Source organism: Mesoplodon bidens, assembly GCF_964165515.1.
Source record: "Mesoplodon bidens genome assembly, chromosome: 7".
In the NCBI taxonomy this organism is placed as follows: domain Eukaryota; kingdom Metazoa; phylum Chordata; class Mammalia; order Artiodactyla; family Ziphiidae; genus Mesoplodon; species Mesoplodon bidens.
Window position 1 is genome coordinate 106,372,835 of NC_138164.1, and position 22,349 is coordinate 106,395,183.

The 22,349-nt window shown below is 51.6% G+C and overlaps 2 protein-coding genes across 2 annotated transcripts in view; one reads left to right on the plus strand and one right to left on the minus strand.

The window, feature by feature from the left end:
- Positions 1-1,686: 1,686 nt before the first annotated feature.
- Positions 1,687-10,391, plus strand: LOC308620721 (pepsin A-like; the record flags this gene model as incomplete). The annotated part of the gene is made up of 9 exons (XM_081240637.1): positions 1,687-1,742; positions 2,182-2,341; positions 4,324-4,441; positions 4,908-5,026; positions 5,726-5,925; positions 7,471-7,587; positions 8,736-8,880; positions 8,974-9,072; positions 10,173-10,391. 9 exons carry the CDS (start codon positions 1,687-1,689, stop codon positions 10,320-10,322), a joined length of 1,164 nt encoding a protein of 387 aa, XP_081096763.1. The 3' UTR covers positions 10,323-10,391.
- Positions 10,392-17,974: 7,583 nt separating this feature from the next.
- VWCE (von Willebrand factor C and EGF domains) overlaps positions 17,975-22,349 on the minus strand; it is a gene marked incomplete at both ends in the record, with an annotated part of 29,570 nt that continues 25,195 nt past the window's right edge. The window contains one exon of the mRNA XM_081239310.1: positions 17,975-18,609. Coding sequence (XP_081095436.1) covers positions 17,975-18,609 — 635 coding nt within the window. The remainder of the gene's footprint in view (positions 18,610-22,349) is intronic.

Sequence of the window (22,349 nt, forward strand, 5' to 3'; positions counted from 1 at the left end):
AGTGTAAAGAATCATGATGAGCACCCATGTACCCAGTGCCCAGCATGAGACACCATGTACCTTTGAAGGCCCCGGAGAGCCCCCAGCACATGCCCCTCCCTCCACCCTCCAGGAGGGTCCCTTGAGCCAGGTTTTCCATCTGCTGCTCCCAGGACCTAGGCAGGCATCTTTAGGACCATCAGCTCCTCCACAGAAGGGCTGAGATCCACCCAAAGGTGCTAGCATAGATCAAAGAAGAAATGCTCGAGGGGGAGGAAAAGAGAGCAGAGAGAAAGCAGGCATCAAAAGATGTGAAAATGGAAAACACGGGTCAAGGACCCGCATTTGAGGCACAAAGTTGTCTTAACGGGCGAGTTTGAAATGCAAATATGCTTTGTACTAAACACCACTGGTCCCAAACTTGATCCACACTCCCCACCCCTCCGTACTCATCCAGAAGCACTGGGGGGAATTTGGAGCTTTTATAGATTCTGTGCCTCCCAATGTTGGAAAAACCAGGGGTGGCCCAGGGAATATGATCTCAGAACAAAATCCGCAGACAGGTCTCGCCACCTACTGGCGACCTCCCTCCTGCATACCCGCCTCTGCCACAATTCCTGAATAGAAGTTCTCACTCCACTTGGTCCACTGAATAAACCCCACAAAGGGAAGAATCCATTGGGTTGGAAAGCAGGAGGGATGGGTTCGATCCCTGGTCAGGGAACTAAGATCCCACATGCCATGTGGCACAGCCAAAAAAAAAAAGAGAGAGAGAGGGAGAGAACTTTTCTAAGTCATTCACACCCTAGTATGAATTTTCCCAGATTGCTTTGCTCACTGCAGCTGATTCAGCCAAGTTTTAAGCACGGAGCACCTGGGAGTCAGACCCAGATGGGGTCTCAAAGGTGGAGGCTTTGAGTAACTGAGAGGGTAGGAGAGGAGCAGTAGGAAGAAAGGGGGCGCAGAAAGTGAGGGGAACAGATTCCAAAGACGAACTCGGCCTGTTTCAAGTTTGCTTCCTCCAGGAAAAGAAGCATTCTTCCACTCCCTCTCCACTCCATCCCCTTCCTCTGTACTGTACACACCACTTTCCCAAGACTCAGCCCACTAGCCATGAGAAGCAAGAGCAAAATAAGGCCCACAGGCTAGTTAGACAACCAGCAACCCCATATAACGACATTTCCATGGGGAAATGTGTCCTGAGTCCCAAACTACGGACCTATGAACGTGCTTGAGGAAAGCAGCTCCAGGGACACGGCCTATCACTGAAAGGACTGCTGCTCTCCGAGAATCCGAGCTGTCTATCCCATCAGGACAAATCCGGGTGCCTGGAGCTCCTTTGACATGTGTTCCATGTTAAGTGCACTTTGGACCAATTTCGTCAAAATATTCAACTTGTCAGGTTTGGATGCATTCTATTATTTAAGAAATAAGTCGCCACTTCGCCGCTTGCTTTCTGCAGGGCCATCCCAACCCAGGATGTGGTTACAGTGGAAAGCTACTCAACTGGAAACTTCCCAGAACTAGCTCAGGGCAGGGACAATCTTATCAGGAAACTTTCTGTTTGGGGTGAGGGTAAAGCGTGACGTTTAGCGGCTGATAAGGCCATGCCTGAGGACTCGGGCTGCATATAAGGAGCGGCACCTTCCTGCTGCTGTACCGCTTCCCATCTTCCCTTCTCTGGAGTCTCGGGAGCCAGGAAGAACCATGAAGTGGCTGCTTCTCCTTACCTTGATAGCGCTCTCCGAGTGCACCACCTACAAGTGAGTCTGGGGGACGAACTGCACGACGAGCAGCTTCCCAGGGGCTATTTCCCTTTGCTGCTCTTCCCACTGCCTTTCTTTCCTCCCGTATTTCTCCTCTTCCCTCTTCCCTTCCTCCTCTCTCTTCAACCGTCCCAAGCCTCCTTTCTCTGCTCATCTGGGGACACAACACGGCAGTCGTGGTCAACAGCCTAGACCCTCCAGTCCAGCCCGGGCTGGGTCCTGAGCTCCAGCACTGGGCCGGGTGACTTTGGGCAACCATGTACCCTCTCTGCATTCCTGTGCCCAAAATGGGAGCAACTCCCCTCTCGACTTCCTTCTTGCGCTCTTGAGCCAGTTTTCTTTTCCTTCCAGGCCTTCCACGGCACCCCATGAGCAGGCCCCTTGGCTAATTCTTCTTCTTCCTCCAAACCATCTGTTTGCAAATGCTCCGCCACAGGGTCCCGCTCATCAAAAAGAAGTCCTTGAGGCAGAACCTGATCGAGCATGGCAAGCTGAAGGACTTTCTGAAGAATCACCAGTACAACATAGGCAGCAAGTACTTTCCCTCGGAGGCCACCACCTCGATGTCCGACCAGCCCCTTCAGAACTTCATGGATGTGAGTGCGTGGGCAGGCAGTGGGTCGGCTCCGAGGACTTGGCCCAGTGGAGAGAAGGGGGTCCCAGGGGTCTGGGAAGATGGGCCAGCGCTCCAAGCCCCCAGGCAGCAGTAACCCAGGGATCTGCTCCCTGGATCTCAGAGGCCCAGGGAGGGCAGGAAAACTCACAGAGTTGTTGCTCTCGTTCATTCATTCATTCATTCACTCGTCCAGTGCTTACATGGGTGGAGCACCTTCTATGTGTCAGGCACTGTGCTGGGCCCAGAGAAGCAGCAGTGAATGAACCTCAGGGAGCCCACAATCTAGTAGGAGAGCCTCACAAAGCGTAACAAGTACAAGCAGGCTGAGGCCATGCAGTGAACGTGACTCACTGAGTGTGGTGCAGGTGGTGGGCAGGGACACCTCTCTGGAGCAATGAAGAGACAGCGGGGGTTCCAAGAGGACAGGAGAGGGTCCCAGAGAGTGGGACAACTTGCACTAGACCCTGTGACACTGGGGAGCAGAGTGTATTTGAGGAAAGGAAGCCAGTGTCCGTTTTCAAAGCGAGGTCTGCGGGGGTCAGCGGGTGGAGCCAGACCAGAGTCTGGGATAAGGGTCTGCATCCTAACTGCCACCGCATCATTTTAACTAGGGAATTTCAGGAAGATCACTTTGACTCTTCTGTTTGGGATGCAAATCCCTTCAGTAGATAGTGTGTCCCCCGTGTGAAGGTCAAGGTTAGGAAGCAACGCTGCCTCTCGTTAAGAGCTTAGCCTGTGAAATTTGCCAGACCTGGAGCAAATCTAGGGTCTAAAGCTTCTGAGCCATGGGACCTTGGGCAAGTCATTTAAGTTCTCTGAGTGAGACTCAGCTTCCTTGTCTGCAAGACAGAACCATTACTATCTACCATCAGAGGCTTGTTTCAAGTAATTCATGCAATAATGTAGGTTTGGGGGTTTTTTGTTTATTTGTTTGTTTGTGGAGTGCTTAGCACAGGGCCTGGCCCTTGGTAAGAGCTTGTTCAAAGCTTGATAAAGTTAGCCCCTCTGTTCACTTAACAAATATTTATGAAGCGCCTTCCCTGTGTCAGAGGCTCTCTGCCAGGAGCTGGGGAAACAATGGTGACTGAGCAAAGATCCTGGAGCTTATATTCTAGAGGGGAAGCCAAATAAGAGATAAACAAATAAGAATGTAAGATAATTCCAGGTAATGACACGTGCCACAAAGAATAGTTAATTAATTAGAGTAAGGGGAAGAAGAAGGGGGCAGGGGCCAATTTAGATATAGTAGTCAGGGAGGGCCTCTCGGTGCAGGTGACATTTGACTAGAGCACAGAAGGACTGATGAGAAGATCTAGGATAAACATTTTCCTAGCACAAGGCATAGCAAGTGCAAAGGCCCTGGGATGGGAATGAGCTGGTCTTCAAAGAAGAGCCACATCAGCGTGGCCGGGACAGAGCTAGCAAGGGAGACACTGCTGCCACTAAGAAGAAAAAGACTGAGGACACCCTTTCCTGAAACCCATTGTACGCACCTAGATTTAGGAATAAGATATCTCAAGGGGTCTCCGCCTTTAGGTGGGTGACTTGTTTATCTCCCCTTCAACAACTTAATGAAAAAGCGCTTAAGCATTTACTCGGCTGGGTGCTGTAAGGTTCCACTCCTGTCCGGGAGTGTACGTTCTCTAGGATGGCAAGACTAAGACCCTCAAGGCACTCAAGACACTAAGACCCTCAAGAGGGGACAGCAGATGATTACTGGGTGTTAACGAGGCTTGGGAGAGAAGAGTCAGTGGGTGACAGGAGAGCAATAGGGGAAGGCTTCAAGGAGGAGGGGAGACCAGGCTGGGCCTTAAAGGATGGATACACTGGAGAGAGAGACAAAGGCAAGGAGGTCAGTGAAGGGGAAGGCGGGAGGTGGCCGAGATGACCCAGAGACAGTCCCCGGGGAGGCCATGCTGTGGAGTCCCCAGTCACTGAGCTATGCTGTCCCCACCCTGGCAGTTGGAGTACTTCGGCACCATCAGCATCGGAACCCCCCCCCAGGACTTCACCGTCATCTTTGACACCGGCTCCTCCAACCTGTGGGTGCCCTCCATCTACTGCACCAGTTCTGCCTGCAGTGAGTGCCCTCCCTGCCCTCTCTGGGCCCCCAGCAGCAAGTCACCTAGGAGCCCTGAACACTCAGGGGCCTCAAACAGGTCCGATTTCAAGCCTGCTGGAGTCACTCAGGGATCCACTCAACAGGCATTCACTGAGCGCTTACTATGTGCCAAGCACGAGGCTTAGGTGCCCTGGGAGGTGAAGGGGTGAATCACACGTGGTTCCAGCCCTCAGAAATTTCAGTCCAATGGCAGAGAGAGTGTGAAGCTGCACGTCACCATGGGCAGCTGTGGGCCTGCTCCACTCGGCGTTAACCCAGGGGGTCCTCAGGAGGGCCTTCAGTCAGTGAGACGGTTAGCCAGATGAGTTAACTTTCTCCTCCAAAGCCCCGCCCAGAACCAAGGCACCCACCGAGGAAGACGTCCCCAGCCCGTGTCTCTGGCTCAGCTTTTGAAGTTTGACAATGTCTCTTCTTGCCCTCACAGCCAACCACAAGCGCTTCAACCCTCAGAAGTCCTCCACTTTCAAGGGCACCAGCAACACGGTCTCCATCGCCTATGGCACCGGCAGCATGACAGGCATCCTTGGATACGACACAGTCAAGGTGAGCCCCCGCTGGCCAGCACCTCATCCTGCCCGGCCCCGGGGCCAGCTTCCAGGGACAGCACACGGCCCCCCGAACCAGTTCATTCAAGCAATATGGGTCTCAGTGATCCAAAAAGTAACCTGATTGGGGCATGCGGAAAGTAGCAGAGACGCCACAGACATTTCTAGTGGAGGAGCAGCAGTGGTAAGGGGGTGGGTGCCTGGAGCCAGAAGCCAACCTCAGAGTCACCCACGTTGAATGCTATGGAGGGGGCAGCGAGAAGGGAGAAAATGCCTCAGTTCTCTTTTAGCACTTCCTCTTCTTCCTCCTCCCCCCAACCCACAGCCCCCTCGAGTCACAAAATCTCCACAAGCACCCCCATTTTCCAGGGCACAGCAGGGGTCAAGGGCTCTGATTTGCCTGGGGTCTGCTTTGCATCCGATCTTCAGAAACACAAACACACGGTGACCATCTGTTCCACAGCGAATTCTCACACCAAGTTGCAGACGGTGCCCATCTGGAGATCAGCCTCGACTGTCACCTTCAGTGGAATAACAAGCATTCCCAGGGATAACCCCTCTCCTCTCCTTCCAGCCTGATGCCCCGGAAGCCAAGTCCTACACGAAATGAACCAGGGATGCTCTGAGCCCGGGGCTGGCACCCCGCAGTGCTCAGCCGGCACAAGCTGATGATGCACATCTTGGTTTCCCCACCCAGGTTGCAGGCATCTCTGACACCAACCAGATCTTTGGCCTGAGTGAGACAGAACCCGGCTCCTTCCTGTACTACGCTCCCTTCGACGGCATCCTGGGTCTGGCCTACCCCAGCATCTCCTCCTCCGGGGCCACCCCTGTGTTTGACAACATATGGAACCAGGGTCTGGTTTCCCAAGACCTCTTCTCCGTCTACCTGAGCAAGTAAGTTAGGCAAGGAAGTTGCGGTCACCTGGTCCAGCAGGGGGCTGTCGAAGGCTGGGTGGGCTGGAGAGAGTCTTGGCAAGCCGGGGATTGGAAAGGTCAATGTCTAAGGCTCTCTAAGGTATATCTTTGGAGAGAATGGTGCCAAATTCCTCTCTGATGAACCATCTTCATTCGTCTTATTTTACTAGCGAGAGTCTTTGTCACCTTGCCTCCCACAAGTCAAATATCATTAGCCATTTGCTCTCCTGAAGACCACCATTTAAAGTGAATCCACTTAAAATTGGGGCCAAAAGTCCATAGCAAAAAATGAAAAGAAGATTTGATTGGGACTTACATCTTGAACAGTGAGACTTTTCAATGATGAAAGCAAGTTTCTTTCACTAGTTAACAAACTCTAGGTTCCAGGTGTGACTATGAGTTAATTCTAAGAATAAGGAATAACAAAGTCTTGATGTTGGCTGAGTAGAAGTTTGCGCCAGAATATCTGAGGGTGTGTTCTCGACTTTCCCAAGACACTCAACTTTCCTCTGACACCCTTCACATCCTTCTCTTTGGAAGCGATGTGTCACCATCGATGTCACCATCGATGTCCTTCCCTTTAGTTATTGACTGCTCTGTTATCATCTTATTGTGCCCCAGGTGCTGTCCGATGTTTACAGGGAAGGCAGGGTGGGGTTAGGTGAGTTGGGGTCATGTTCTGTCCGTTTCCAGTTCTTCAGTGATTAATTTCTTACTGTCCGCTACATTTGTTTCCCTATCTAACCGAAAACGGCAGAGATTTAGACAATGAATATTCCAGTAACCAGGACTCCTGCAGTTTACAGCAGGAGGGCCCTTTTATCCTTTTTTCCTCTTGGCCACTTAATATTCAAGGTTCAGCTCTTAAACGTAATCTGCTTCTATGGGCACTTAGATATTTCACATGGGGCCGACTAGAACAGAGTTTCTCAATCTCAGCACTGTTGACCTTTTTGGACCAGATGACTCCTTGCTGCTGGGGGCTGTCCTGGGATGTCTGGCAGCCTCCCCAGCCTCTACGTACTAGACGCCAGGGGCTCCCCCGACCCCCACCCAATCATGGCAATCAAAAACACCTCCAGACGTTGGCAAACCATGAACTACACTATCAAGGCCTTAAGAGCAGACACTGTCATTCATTCATTTCTCTTGAGGTCCCCACAGCAATGAGAGAGAGTATTTGGTGGAAACCACACAACACTTCAGAACCAGAAAGACCTGGGTTCTAATCTTGGTTTTGCGACTCCCTGGCTGTGTGACCTAGGGCACATTGCCTCACCTCTCTGAGCCTCAGTTTCCTCGCTGTAAAATAGCAATAATAATAACAATAGTGACTATGGCATGGATCTTGGTGTAAGGATTACAGGAAGCCCTGCGGGTCACACACTCTGCAAGGCTCCTGGCATCGGCAAGAGCCCAATCAAGAGTAGCTCTTAGAATGCCCACAGTCTATATGTTCAGTTGAATGCGTGAATGAATTAGTGAACAAATGAATTCCTGCCTTTTCCCCTCCACTTTCCATAGTGATGACGAGAGCGGCAGCGTGGTGCAGTTCGGTGGCATCGATTCTTCTTACTACACGGGAACCCTGAACTGGGTGCCTGTTACTTTTGAGGGTTATTGGCAGATCACCGTGGACAGGTGAGGTCACCATGGATGGGCGATATCCTGGCATGGGCCCCAGACCCCATTTCTTTACAGACTCATAGTTAACTAAGAATTCCAGGATCCCCCTGGAACAGGCAGCACAGGGAAACGTGCTCCAGGAGAAGGCGGAAGTTGGCCGAGCCAGAGAGACCCTGACAAGGGCACATCACAGGAGGAAGAGCGCTGTCAGGAACCCCCAGACACTCTGCAAGGATGAGACAGCCACTTCCCTTCTGAGCAAGGACAATCTACCAGCATCCCTGGGGAGAGGGGAGGACACCCCCCTGCCAGTCCATACATCTCGGCCTTTAGGGGGCCTGTCACTTTTGGACTAGGATCAGGACAAAACGGCAGAGAAGTTGTTTCAAACCATTTCCTCCCACTTTCCCCTTCAAATCCTGTCTGCCCCCAGGCAGCCTCATCCTCTGGCTGTTCTGCCCCCAGCTGGCCTGCTAGGGTGACCCATTGCCCAGGTTTGCCCAGGAGTGAGCAGTTTCTTGGGATGCCAGTCTTTCGGTACTAAAACCAAGACAGTCCTAGGCAAACTGGGACACGCTGGTCACCCTCCGTCTGCCCCAGCCATGCTAACATCCCATCAGTTCCTCGAACTCCCGCCCCTGCTCCCCTTGGGTCCAGAACAGGGCAGTCAGGGCTGGACTTACCTGGCCACCACTCCAGTGTCTCCATCACTCCCCACCCTGTGTCCCCTCTACCTGTGATGTCCTCCTCCAACTTCTCCCCTCCCTAGCAACCTCTGGGCGTCTGCTTCCCTGAGAAGCCTTCCCGGGTTGCTCCACACCGCCGCCCTCACCCTGGCTTGTGTTCCTGTTCCCTTGCCATATGCTCTGCTCAGCCCACTCAACTTATCTTTCCAGCCAGAGTGGAAGCTCCCTGCAGCCAGAAACCGTGCACCCATCTTGTTTGGCTTTGCATCTCCTGTGCCTAACACAGAGTAGGCACTCAGTAAATATTTGTAGAATACATGAATGCATAGAATGAATGAGTGTGTGACTGAGAGAAGCTGAAATTTTATGCATTGGCCAATGGATGGGGAAGAGGGACCCTCCAGGGTCACCTGGTTCCTCCTTGGGAGACGTACCCCCTGGGGGCTCCGGGGACCCTGACTTGCATCTCATCCTCAGCATCACCATGTACGGAGAGCCCATCGCTTGCAGCAATGGCTGCCAGGCCATCGTTGACACCGGTACCTCTCTGCTGGTTGGCCCAACCAATGCCGTTGCCAACATCCAGAGCTACATTGGAGCCAGCGAGGGTCCCTATGGCGGTGTAAGTCCAGCCCTGACTGCCCTGTTCTAGACCCAGATGGTGGATCTGCCACACAGGAGGGATGAAAGCCTTTCTAATCCTCACTCTTTCCAGATGGTGATCAGCTGCTCCTCCATCGAGAACCTGCCTGACATCGTCTTCACAATCAACGGTGTCCAGTACCCTGTTCCCCCGACGGCCTACATCCTGCAGGTAAGCGGGCTCTGAGCCTTCCACCTAGATGTGCCTGCACAGAATGTGGCCACATACTCCCCCTTGGCACAAGGGCAAGTGCACGTCCACAAGCTGGAGCTAACATCTGCTCCGGATGGCCTCCGGAGAAAAAGAACACTTCAAAAATAAATGCATGAATGAGAATTGGGATGCAACACCCCCAGGGGGAAAAAGCAAGGCAAGGGCTGATGGCGTGAAAAGAGGACTTTTAGTTGGACACCAGAGTCCAAGCTCTGGGTCTCATTTACTAGCCCGTAGATACTGAGCAAGTTACAACCTTCCTTAGCCTCAGTTTCCTCATCTAAAAGCTAGAGCTTTCCCCACGCTCAGGGTGTGGTTAGGGTAATCACGCGAGATTGGCCACATCAAAGCTATGAAGGGGTGGGCAAATAGAAATCACAGCTTCCATAGGGTAAGGGCTTATGATGCTCCTACTGTCTCTACCAAATAAAAATCTTTAGTCAGGTGAGCCACAGGGAAATTCTGCCTTCGATTACAATGCCGGATGGAAAACTAGTTTTGCCCAGTGGGTCGATGTTATTCAGCAAGAAGTAGCGAGGCCCAGGCCCCCCCCCAAGGGATGCTGATTAATTAGGAGGCAGTGGGGCCTGAGCCATGGTGGGAGGTGGGGCGCAGGGGGTCAAAGCTCCACAGGTGATTCTAAAACACAGCCAAGGTTGCTGGCCCAGTGACTTAGTGAATGAAAAGGACTAACAGCTGATCCGGTTTGCCACTGGTCAGGATCAGAATAATGAGAAAAGGCTGTGTCACCAGGGCTTCCAAAATCCTTCCCGGCAGCTGAGTTCTCCCCAAAGCCCTTAGCTGCGATGCTGATGTCAGGGTGTATGCATCTGCCAGAAACACTGGATAATGTCTGGTAATCCCTGGAAACCAAGAGTGCAGTAAGCCGCTCATACAGGCAGATCCCAGGCCAGGAAGAGTCAAGTCCCCAGGCGTGAGCCAGGAAGCTCCTCCCCGCACGTGCCTGGCAGGGGACCGTGGCCCTGGATGCTCACGCCCCAGCGCCTGTCACTGCTGGGTCTGTGTCCCAGCTCCAGTTTTATTCTCCTTTCCTCCAGAGCGAGGGAAGCTGCACCAGCGGATTCCAGGGCTCGAACATCCCCACCTTCACCGGAGAGCTCTGGATCTTGGGTGACATCTTCATCCGCCAGTACTACACCGTCTTTGACAGGGCCAACAACCAGATCGGCCTGGCTCCCGTGGCCTGAGCCCGAGTCTTTCCGGCCACGTCCCAGGAAGATCCCGCCCTAGTTTCTGTCCCTGTTTGTTCTTTGATGTAGATAATTCTCCTGATTGTTCTTCCTCTGGGATTGTGGAGGTGGAATCTCGGCCCTGTTCCCTGTCACACCAATGACGTAGAATAAATCATAACCTCCTGGAAAATGCTTTATGGGGTTGCGTCTCTTTGTCAGTGTTCCCCTTTACATCACTGGGGTCCGCATGCCAGGGCAGGGGGACAGAACTGATCACATCCATTTGGACAGCACCAAACACAGCGACAGTGGCAGCACGCTCTTTGTAACAGAGCCGGGAAGATGAATGGGCCTCGGTTGGGCCAGCTGGGAGCATCATATAAAGAGCTGGGGACCAGAAATGCCAGGCCCGTTGCCTCCTCATAGAAGAGAGCACCTGAGTTCTTGGTTGAAGGAGTAACTTCTTATTTTTCCCAAAGCCAAGAAGAGATAAGGAGAAAAGGAAAAAGATTAAGGAGAGGTGCCCACCGATGGTGACTTCCTAAGTAGGGCAGGCAGGGCAGTAATGATCGTGAGACGTGGGCCAGAGTGGTGAGAGAAGCTGACACCCCAAAATCTACCAGGCTGTTCTGTGATGAGCTGGTTGATGCAGACTAACCCTTTGGAGCCCCTGAAAATTCTGGGTGCAAGACACCAAGCTGATCCATTTCCCCACTGGTGATTGAAAGAGGATGGTTTTCCATTCCCCAAGGAGAGGTTGAGAGAGGGAGCTGACATGCCGTTAGCAAACCTGCCCTAGAAAGTCAGCCAGGAAATATCTAGAGCAGCATTTCTCAGAATGGGTTTTGGTAGCAAAATGTTCAGTGAAAAAGTTTCAAAATAAGTATGGAACAGGCTACATTCTAGGCCCTTCGTCAAGGTTCACAAGGCACAGTTCCCAATCAAAGGCTCTGAGAACTCCTGCCGCAAGGCGATCTGTTTCACTTTGACTCAGTTCAGCTTGATCTCAGTTCCTCTTCTGCTGGTCAACCTATTCCAGCCCTGTGCTCCTCGGCGTGCACGTGGGAAAAATTCCCATAGCGCCTGCTTCTGCTGGGTTCCAGGCTGTCCGCTGGAGATACCGGCCTGAGCGCTGGAGCTGGGCCTCCCTGCTGAGGCGGACTGACTTCCGGGTGCCCAGAACAAGATGGCTTTAGGAACTCTTGTCACATCATCCCCCAATTTGTAATTTGTCACATAAATACAAGCTATTAGGCTCAAGGAAGGGTGAGGTGAGCTCTTCCTACCCCATGCCCCAGGTCTTCCCAATGTCACTTAGACCCTATCTAGCTGCGCAATCTTTTCAAAACATAAATTTGATCACAACCCTCCCTTGCTTCAAACCTTTCATTAATGCTCTGCAATTGCACTTGGAATAAGACATTATATCTTTGGTGTGGCTTCAAGGCCCTGCATGCTCTGGTCCCCATGGACCTTCCCTGTGTCACCTTAATCCCTCTTACCCTGAGCTCCCACCTCCCTGGCCTTCGCCCACCTCCACAAATACCCAAGTTCTTCCCCACCTCCAGGCCTTTGCACACACTGTTCCCTTTGCTTGCTGTTCCCTTCTTCTTGACCTGCGAACTCCCAGCATCCTGCAGGTGTCAGCTTACACATCACTTCCCTGTGAAGCCCTCCCTGACCGCCCTCTCATGGGGTGGCCCTCCTTTCCTTTATGGCACTGGGCACAGCTGGAGATGATGCCTTAGTGGGAGTGTTTGTGTCAGATCCACCAAGGCAGAGACTGTGATCCTTTAACTGTTGAAGCCCCAGCAGCAAGAGCAGGGCCTGGCACATTGGAGGTGCTCAATAGATATTTGCTGACTGAGTGATGAATTCAAAAAAAATTTTTTTTGTTTGACTGCACCGCGCAGCTTGGGGGATCTTAGTTCCCCGACAAGGGATCGAACCTGTGCCCTCAGCAGTGAAAGCATGGAGTCCTAACCACTGGACCTCCAGGGAATTCCCTCAAGATAATTTTTTAAAAGGAGACAACTAGGATAAGATGAAAGAGTGGATCCGATTTGGGAGAGGCCATGGTTGAGACCACAGATGGGGGACTTCCCTGGTGGCTCAGTGGTTAAGAACCTGCCTGCCAAGGCAGGGGACACAAGTTCAAGCCCTGGTCTGGGAAGATTCCACATGCTTCAGAGCAACTAAGCCCGTGTGCCACAACTACTGAAGCCCACGTACCTAGAGCCCGTGCTCCGCAACAAGAGAAGCCACCACAATGAGAAGCCTGAACACTGCAACAAAGAGTAGCCCCTGGTCTCCGCAACTAGAGAAAAGCCCACACGCAGCAACGAAGACCCACTGCAGCCAAAAATTAATTAATTAATTGATTAAAAAAAAAAAAAGACCCCAGGTGGGTACACTCTCACCCCCACTGACATTCTGTCCTAGTCATACTTGGTCATGGGACCAACAGGTGGATTCTCAGGCTTCTGGGGATGAATTCCATGACGTCCTGGCTCTTTGCTGTGTTTGTGTTTCTGCTATTTCCACCCCCCCCAGCACCTCCCATGCCCCAGGCAGTATTCTAGGCTCCAGGGATGCACCATCCCCTCCCCCCACCCCGTGTTCCCCCTTCTCAGCCCCGGCAGCTGCAGCTCAGCCCCTCAACCCTGGGATTCTTGGATCCAGACAGAATCTAAAAAGGATCCCCATTAGACAGCTCATTAATACTAGAAAACCGCACGCTAACATATCTGATCTGACACTTTGCTCCACAAGATAAGGTGGATTCACATTCCTTCTCTACGGTCTCAGGCCTCTTCCCCACCCACCTCTCCCCATTTGCTGAGGGCCTCGGGGGTCTAAGCTCAGTTCAATCCATCTTTTCCACTCATACTTGTCCAGGAGTGGTTTTGGTGTTTTTTGTTTTTTGTTTTTTGGGGTTTTTTTGCTGCACCACACAGCTTGCAAGATCTTAGTTCCCCATCCAGGGATTGAACCCCGGCCCATGGCAATGAAAGCGCTGAGTCCTGACCACTGCACCGCCAGGGAATTCCCCAGAAGTGTTATTTTCATCTCATATGTCTCTGCTCTGATCTGTGGAACCCAGGCCCTCCCGAACATGGATTCCTGCACACCGCTGGAGGGGGCATTCTTTGGTACAACCCCTAAGGAGCGCCATTTGGCACTATCCATCAAAATGAGAAATGTGTATACCTTTTGGCCCAGTAACTTCACTTCTGGGAATTTATCTTAAAGATAGACTTGCACACGTGCAAAATGATATAAGGCCGAGGTTACTCTTTGTAGCATCTTTTGTAAGAGCAAGATGTGAAACGACCCAAATGTCCGCCCCCAGGGGATGGTTAAATGACTTCTGCTGTGGTGCGCACAGGAGCGTCTGCGCAGCTGTAAAGAGCAAAGAAATGAGGATGCTCGCTAGGGACTGGGACAGAAAGATCTTGAGAAGAGACTGTTAGGTGAAAACCCACAAACAAACTGAAAAACAGGTGATAACAGAGCCTATGCTATTTTATCTTTGAATTATAAAGAAAATAAGATTTGCTTGCACATACATAAAGAAACAGAGATAGTGTACCCAAGAACCAGACACCACAAAAGTGGTGGGGAGGGAAGGAGGAGCCTCGGTGGATGTGGGGATGGGGAGAGTCCTCACTAAAACGATTTTACATATCTTTATTTCTAGTGATGGAATGTACTACGCATTCAAAATAAAGTTAATGAAAGGCATTTTTAAACCTTTGAAGGTTTATCCTAACTTGAAACCTACTGTGGTTTGTCCCCAAGCCCGTTTATCTGATAAACTCCAAAAGCAGGTCTCTTGAACCGGGTCCGATCATTTGGCCCATCGGGAATTTCCTAGGGCCCGTGAAACTGACCCTGTGGAACAGGCTCCAGCCCACCTTCCCCGTCCTCTACTGCAGGGGTCCCCAACCCCTGGACCACGGACCGGACCGCACGGCGGGAGGCGAGCGGCAGGCAAGCAAGCGATGCCTCACCTTCCGCTCCCCATCGCTCACGTCACCGCCTGAACCAACCCTCCGCTACCCCGTGGAAAAACCGTCTTCCACGAAACCGGTCCCTGGTGCCAAACTGCTGGGGACCACTGCTCTAGTGCCTCCTAGAACCTGACATATGGGCTCCTAGCTAGGGGGAAATGCAGGGTGTACTTCCCCAAGAACAAACACCCACCCCACACACACCTGCTTGTTGGAACCCAGGCTGCTAAGAATTCAGACCAGCTCATGCATTCGTTAGAAGCACTCTGTGCCCAGGAATTCCCTGGCGGTCCAGCGGTTAGGACTCGGTGCTTTCACTGCCATGAACCAGGATTCCATCCCTGGTCAGGGAACTAAGATCCCACAAGCCGAGTGGTGTGGCAAAAAAAAAAAAAAAAAAAAAAAAGCACTCTGTGCCCATCTGGGGTCTTGAAGGTGGTCCTCTGGCTTCCTGGTGCCAGTCAGTGCTGGGCAGGGGGCGTCACACTGGGGCTTATTGCGGGCAGAGCATGTTCTTACCAAGTTGGGTCCCACCAAAGCCTCCCAACATGTCACAATGGCACTGCCTACCCACGGGGTGGGGGGTCAGGGGGGTGGGGAGAGGGGGAGGAGGAGAGCTCCGAGCTCCCCTCAGTGGTCCTGAGAAGGGCCTGCGGTGCCCACGGTGTGGTGGTGAGAGCCCTGGCCCAGCCACGGGGTGCTCTGGAGGCAGCCCCTGCACCTCCTCTCCAACCCCATGCCCCAGGTCTTCTTATGCCCAGAGCGAGCAGACAGGAGGCAGGCGTGATCCTTGGGTGAGGCCAGCTGGACATGCTGGAGAGCCGACAGGAGCCCAAGAGCAAGAGAGGGACAAGAGTGGCATCCTCAGGCCTTCGGGGGACAGTTCTGAGATGTGTGCTACATGACCTCCCAGAAGGTCCGCAGGAGGAAGGGGTGCCAGTTGCCCGGGGCAGTGACCCGCTCTTTAACAAAAGCTGATTGGTTTTCTTCCCTTCTCTGTCTCCCTTCGCCCTCCCTCACCGTGCTCTCTGGGATCACCTTCCGGTGCAGCGACTCTCACCCAAATCTCTCTCCGGGTCTGCCCTTGGGGAGCTCAAACTAAGATAAGGCGGTCTTGGCACCTTGAATATACTGCAGCCATCAAGTGTCTCTCTGCAACGCCAACGGAACAAGCCAACCAAATGTGACTTGAAGGGGAAAAGCCCAGACTGGGAGTCCGAAGCCCAGAGCCCTCCTCCCAGATCAGCCTTCCTAATCTGTGCAAACTTCTCCTGACCTCTCTGGGCTTCTGTGGTCTCAGCTGTAAGCGGGGGATGGGAGTGTCTCAGATAATCATGTTTTTATTATTATTTTATTTTATTTTTTATTTTTTTTTTTGCCACAGACCTTGGTCTTTATTTATTTTTTATTTTTTTTTGCGGTCCGCGGGCCTCTCACTGTTGTGTCCTCTCCCGTTGCGGAGCACAGGCTCCGGACGCGCAGGCTCAGCGGCCATGGCTCACGGGCTCAGCCGCTCCGCGGCATGTGGGATCCTCCCGGACCGGGGCACGAACCCGTGTCCCCTGCATCGGCAGGCGGACTCTCAACCACTGCGTCACCAGGGAAGCCCCAATCATGTTTTTATACTTGGACCGACTTGAGGGAAGTGTCTACAGCTGTCCTCCCACCCCCCCACCCCTCAGCCTCTTTTTTTTTTATGGCCACGCCGCGTTGCTTGTGGGATCTCGGTTCCCCGACCAGGGACTGAACCCAGGCTCTGGCAGTGAAAGTGCGGAGTCCTAATCACTAGGCCACCAGGGAACTCCCCGCCCCAGCCTTTTATTTTTTTTAATGTTCAAAATGAACACCATTTACCTGAGTTCTGTGGAGAGGAGAGACTAGTATTAAAACTTGAATTGCATCCTTTATTGAACAGAGGGATAGCAGTGAGCAAATTGGCACTGACTCTGAGCCTCTGCCATGTCGAGAGCTGGCTTGTTTGAGGAGCACAGCCAGTCCGTGTTCTACACTTTCATCCTGAAGTTAGATCCCAAGTGGCGTCATGAAGCTGGGCAGGCTGCACAAGGTCACAAGCACAAAGCCCCGAGACTTGTGGAGTCTGTATTATATGTTATCATCTCAACTCCATGAGGAAGGACTGTTGTGATCCCATTATACAGATGAGGGAACCGAGACCTAAGGTCTCACGGCTAGTCACAGCGAGTAGGGCTCAAACGTGGGTTTCATGGCACCCCAGACCTCACTCAACCACACCCTTTGTGTCTTAACTGGTCTCTAAGTAAGAGGGCCTCTAAGTCCTTTGCATCCCTAAAGTCTTTGGTTTTCATGCTCCTAATTCCAAATTCATTATTCCTGCCATCCTGCTTGGATTAGGACCCCTCCCTACACTAACACCTGGGGTGGATAACCCAGATGGCCTTTGCAGCCAGTGCCCACTGGGGACACTCCCCGCTGGGATACATGGTGAGCAGCAGGGCAGAGAAGATGCAAGGGGAGGATGGCCTGGGCCAGTGTAGGTGCAGGTTATTCTGCAGCCCCCTTGGGTTTCAGGGATAGCAAGTTGGTGACATGGTGACAGCATAGTTCTCTGTCTCCCACCCCATCTCACTTTCCCCCACCAATGCTAGTACTGTCCTCTTTCCAGCTGTCATGGAAACTGGGCTGCACCGTCCAGGTGCCCCCTTCAGGATAGACGCATTTATTACCCCAGCCGCAGGGAAGGTTGTTGACTGACAGCTCTCAGCCACCAGCCCTCACAGGGAACTGCCTTGGCTGACACCCCTTTCCGGGGCCCACTCCCCACAGATAGAATTACTGGCCAACATGGGGGCACAAAGCCCTGTCCCCTTGCCCCAACTCAGGCTGACTCTGAAGGCCAGCCCAGCCTCAGAGCTCCACAGGGGGTTGGCTGAGACGTGCCACTGCTGGGCCCCACCCCCTGCCTCCTGCTTGCCTCCCTCGGCCCACAGATGTTAAAGCTAAGCACAGGCCCTAAGACTCCACCTGCCGACTATTCCCTCCCAGGGAACCCAACCTGCACAGGCCTCTCCATCTGTCTTTTCCGCCCCCTCACTTTAGAAGTCTCCTAGCATCAAAGGCCACCAGGTACTTACCTAAGACCCTCCCAATCTAGCCCCAGGTCTGTGCAGGCTTTTCTCCCAAGCTGGGGGTTGAGGTGGGCACTTAGCTCATCACCTGAGGGCTTGCAGTGACATTTTCCCACCTTTCCAAAGGCGAGAAGTGAATGAGCAGGGCAGCCTGGGGGAGACTGAGACAGATTTTAATCAGGAAACCTCGGGTGAGGACACACGACAGCTGGTGGCACAATCCCAGTGGAATCCCAGGCCCCTCGGACCCTCCTCCTCCAGAGGAGGGACTCAGCTGCCCCAACCTTTCTCAGAAGACAGGCGGGCCACGCAGTCCAGGGAGGATGCTGACGGTGGAGAACGTGCTGCTGGAGTCTCACAACACATCCCAGATGCTTCTTGGGAGCAAGGCGACATCGGGCCCTGAGGGTTTTCCATCCCCGCCAGGGGTCCTTAAGGAGTCAGCAGCCTCACTGGTCCCCAGAGCTGCCCTGCAAGCTCCCAGGGCCTCTGTCAGAGTCTTCTCTGTCTGGCGTCTCCCGGGCACGGCCCTGAAACGGAGGCCTGCTTACACTGTGGACTCCTCCTCCTGTGAGGGCCCCATGGTGGGCTCCTGGGGGCCAGGGCTGGCCGTGGCTGCAAGGGCTGCAGAGAGTCTGGAGGTGGCTGGAGAGAGTCTGCGAGGCCTGAGGATAGTGACGGGGGCCTCTGAGGGGCTGGGGCCCATCGTGGAAAGGGCTGAGGCTCTACGCCGGATGGTGGCAGGCAGAGAAGGCTGTCTAGATGCTGTGTGGGCCCCGGAGGCTGAGGACGAGGGCTCTGGAGTAACAGGAGGTGGCCCGGGAGCCCCGGGAGAGGCCGGAGGTAGAGAGGAGGCTCCTGGAGGGATTGAAGGCCCTGGTGAGGGCCGAGGGGGCTGGGAGGCCCCGGGCTCCCCTGGGAACATGCCCCCTGGCCCCAAAGGGGGTGAGGGTACGGCCTGGGCTCCTGAGGGGCTCACGGGTATAGTCTGCATGTCAGACAGGTTCGTTCTCAGGAGGAGCTGGAGGAGCTGCAGCGCTGGCCTCCGAGGCGACACCGCTGGGGGCCCCGGGCAGGAGCTGCAGTTGAGCAGGGCCTCGGGGTCTCCACGGGGGGTCCGGGCCACTTTGCTGAGCTCAACGTCTCCACGTAGGGGGAGACCCCGGCTTTCTTCCAGGGAATCTAGAGAGGGGGCGGGGCAAGAAGATGCACAATGGTTCTCCCCTACGACTGAGGCAGGTCTGGGATGAGCTGCACCAAGGACAGTGCCCCAGCTCTGTCCCTTGAGGGTCCCTGTGCACCGGCCGTTGGGGTTGGGGGATCCCGCCGGCTCCTGACTCCAGGAAAGGGAAGACCCAAAAGGAACCATGAGCAGAGAGAGACAGTTCACCAAGGCACTGGCTGTGTGACCTTGTGTGAGGCACATAACTCCCCTGGGCCTCCCTTTCCCCATTTGTAAAATGGGCATCATAATAACGGTGATGACCACATAGGTCATGCAACGAGGACTGAATGAAACGGAGCCTGAGAGGTCTCAGCCTAAATCCAAATGTAAACTCTGGACTTTGGGTGACAATCATGTGTCAGAGTAGGTTCATTGATTGTAGCAAATGTACCATCTGGTGGGGGATGTTGACAGCAGGGGGCACTGTGCGTGGGGCGGGGGCAGGGGGATTCAGGGAGCTGTCCGTACCTCCTGCTCGATTTTGCTGTGAACCTAAAAATGCTTTAAAAAAAGAAGTCTATTGAAAAACTTTGTTTTTAAGTCTCAGCCTGGAGGCCAGCGCATCATAAGGGCTTAATCCATGGCGGGAGCAGAAGGGAAGGAAGGAAGAATATTGGAGAAAGGTATGATCAGGGAGGAGACGGAGGCTGGTAAACACATTACAAACTGGAATGATTACATTTTAAAAATCATCAAAAGATAACCTATAACTTTTTTAAAAATTGTGAATCACCCTGCTGTACACCTGAAAGTTATATAATATTGTACATCAAATATACCTCAATTGAAATATTTATATAAACGATCAAAAGGATAATCACAAAAACCACTTTACCAAAAACCACTGAATTGTGTACTTTGAGCGTGTGACTTACAGGGTGTGTGAATTATATCTCAAGAAAGCTATTCTTTTTTTTTTTTAATTATCAAAAGGAAACAATTCACCTTGTATTTCAATAAAAAGCATTTCTTCTTTTTTTTTTTGCGGTACGCAGGCCTCTCACTGTTGTGGCCTCTCCCGTTGCAGAGCACAGACTCCGGACACGCAGGCTCAGTGGCCATGGCTCACGGGCCCAGCCGCTCCGCAGCATGTGGGATCTTCCCGGACTGGGGCACGAACACACATCCCCTGCATCGGCAGGCGGACTCTCAACCACTGCGCCACCAGGGAAGCCCAAAGCATTTCTTCTTAAAACGAGTTCGCACATGGTGAACGCAGCTGAGGCAGGTGCCCCAGGAGAAGGAGGTGGGCTCTGCATCTCACCTCTTTGGGCCTCAGTTTCCCCATCAGGAGGCAGGAAAGCAGAATGGGAACGAGCATGGGGTGAGGAATCAGAGAGACCTGGCCCTGAGTCCGACGACACTACCACCTAGAACGTGGCCTTAAAGACAGAAACTTGGGAATTCCCTGGCGGCCCAGTGGTTAGGACTTGGCACTTCCACTGCGTGGGGCCCGGGTTCCATCCCTGGTTGGGGAACTAAGATCCCATAAGCTGTGCAGCACGGCCAAAAAAATTTTTTTAATAAATAAATTCTTCTTAAAAAGACAGAAACTTAACTTCTCTGAGCCTCCATTTCCCCATCTGCAAAATGGAGACAATAAGAGCACCCATGCATAAACATTCCTGGGGCATTTAAATGAGACAATACAGGTAAAAGCCTCCATACACTGCCTGGCACCTTAGCTAACGATTAGTCTCTAGAAAGCAGGGGAATAATATCCATCAGCTTGCAGAGGGTTTTGTGCTGGTTAAGGTCGAATCTATAATCACTCAACAGTTCCCAACATAGTGACCGTATGGGATCAGGATGTTTCCAGCCCCAGCAGTCCTGACAGCAGCTGTCCATCCACAGAACTGAAGAGCTGCCCTAAATACAGGATGTCGTCTTCAGAAGGTCAAAGGAGTTAAAGAGGTATTTTATACAAGAGGAAATTCAGGCCACAAATCCGTGGAAAAATTCACTGTCTTCCTGGAAGTTTAAAAAATGTACAATAGTCAACGGTAAGGTACTTTATGGACATGTTAAACTGGAAAAATTAAATTCAAAACGCACAGTGTAGAGTTGGTGGGCATATGGGGCACCAGCTACATCTCTGTATGCTTCCCCTTCCTCTAGGACCCCATCTGGTAACATGCTGTCATGCCCTAGGAGTCACCAAACCACTCCCAACACCCTGTGACCTAGTTACTGCACCTATTAACCACAGGGTCTGAATGCAACTCACAAAATTTGAAAACAAAAGTTGTCTGACCAAAGATTTTTCACAGTGGGTCCACTATGGATAGAAGAAAAAAAGAAAAGAAGAAGAAGAAGAAAAAAGAAACCACCTAAATGTCAACCAAAAAGGGAAGGGGTAAGCAAACCATAATATTTGGGAGCTTTTTTAAATGGCCAGCTGTGGGCTACATCAATATTTTGAAACTGTGTGTTACAGTAGGTTGTCCACGTCCTGTTTATACCTCTGCAAAAAGATCCACATGGACCAACACTCATGATGGAGAAAGACAAACAGATGTGAATCATTTTCAGGAGTGAATGTAGCAGAGTAGCTAAAAGCATTGACTCTGGGCTCAAATCCTGGTTCTACTGCCAACCGGCTGTGTGACCTTGAGCACCTCATTTCACCTCTCTGTGCCTCAGTTTCCTCACCTGGAAAATGGGGATGCTAATAGTATCTATCACAAAGAGTTGCTGTGAAAATGAAATAAGACGTGTGAAAACAAACTGATGGCCAACAGGGACATGAAAAGATGCTCAACATCACTAATCATCACGGAAATGCAAATCAAAACCACAATGAGATATACCACCTCACAGCCATCAGAATGGCTATCATCACAAAGACAAGACACAGCAACTGTTGTTGAACTACCATATGATCCAGCAATTCCACTACCGGGTATATATCCAAAAAAAATGAAAACACTAATTCAGAAAGATATATGCACCCCAAGGTTCATTGCAGCATTATTTACAATAGCCATGACATGGGGACAACCTAAATGTCGATCGACAGATGAAGATGGATAAATATGTGGTGTATATATATATATATACGCAATGGAATATTATTCAACCACAAAAAAGAATGAAATCTTACCATTTGCGATAACGTGGATGGACCTAGAGGGTATTATGCTAAATGAATAAATCAGAGAAAGATAAATACCATATGATCTCACGTATATGTGGAATTGTTTTTTTTTTAAAAAAAAACTGAGCGCACAGATATTGAGAACAGATTGGTGGTTGCCAGAGGTGGGAGGAGAGGGGTGGGCAAAATGGCTGAAGGGGGTCAAAAGGCATAAATTTTCAGTTACAAAATAAATAAGTCATTGGGATATAATGTACAGCATGGTGACTATTGTTAATAATACTGTATTGAAATGCTATACCTGAAAGTTGCTAAGAGATTAGATCATAGAAGTTCTCATCACAAGAAAAAAATATCTTGTAACTGTGTGGGGTGACAGATGTTAACTAGACTTACTGTGGTGATCATTTTGCAATATATACAAATATTGAATCTTTATGTTGTACACCTGAAACCAATATAATGTTACACGTCAATTACACCACAATTTAAAAAAAAGAAATAACATTCAATACATGATGTTCCCTGACACATAATGGATACTCAATACATATTAGCAATTATTCTTCTGCAAAGTTGATTCAGTTCCTAAATTCTAAT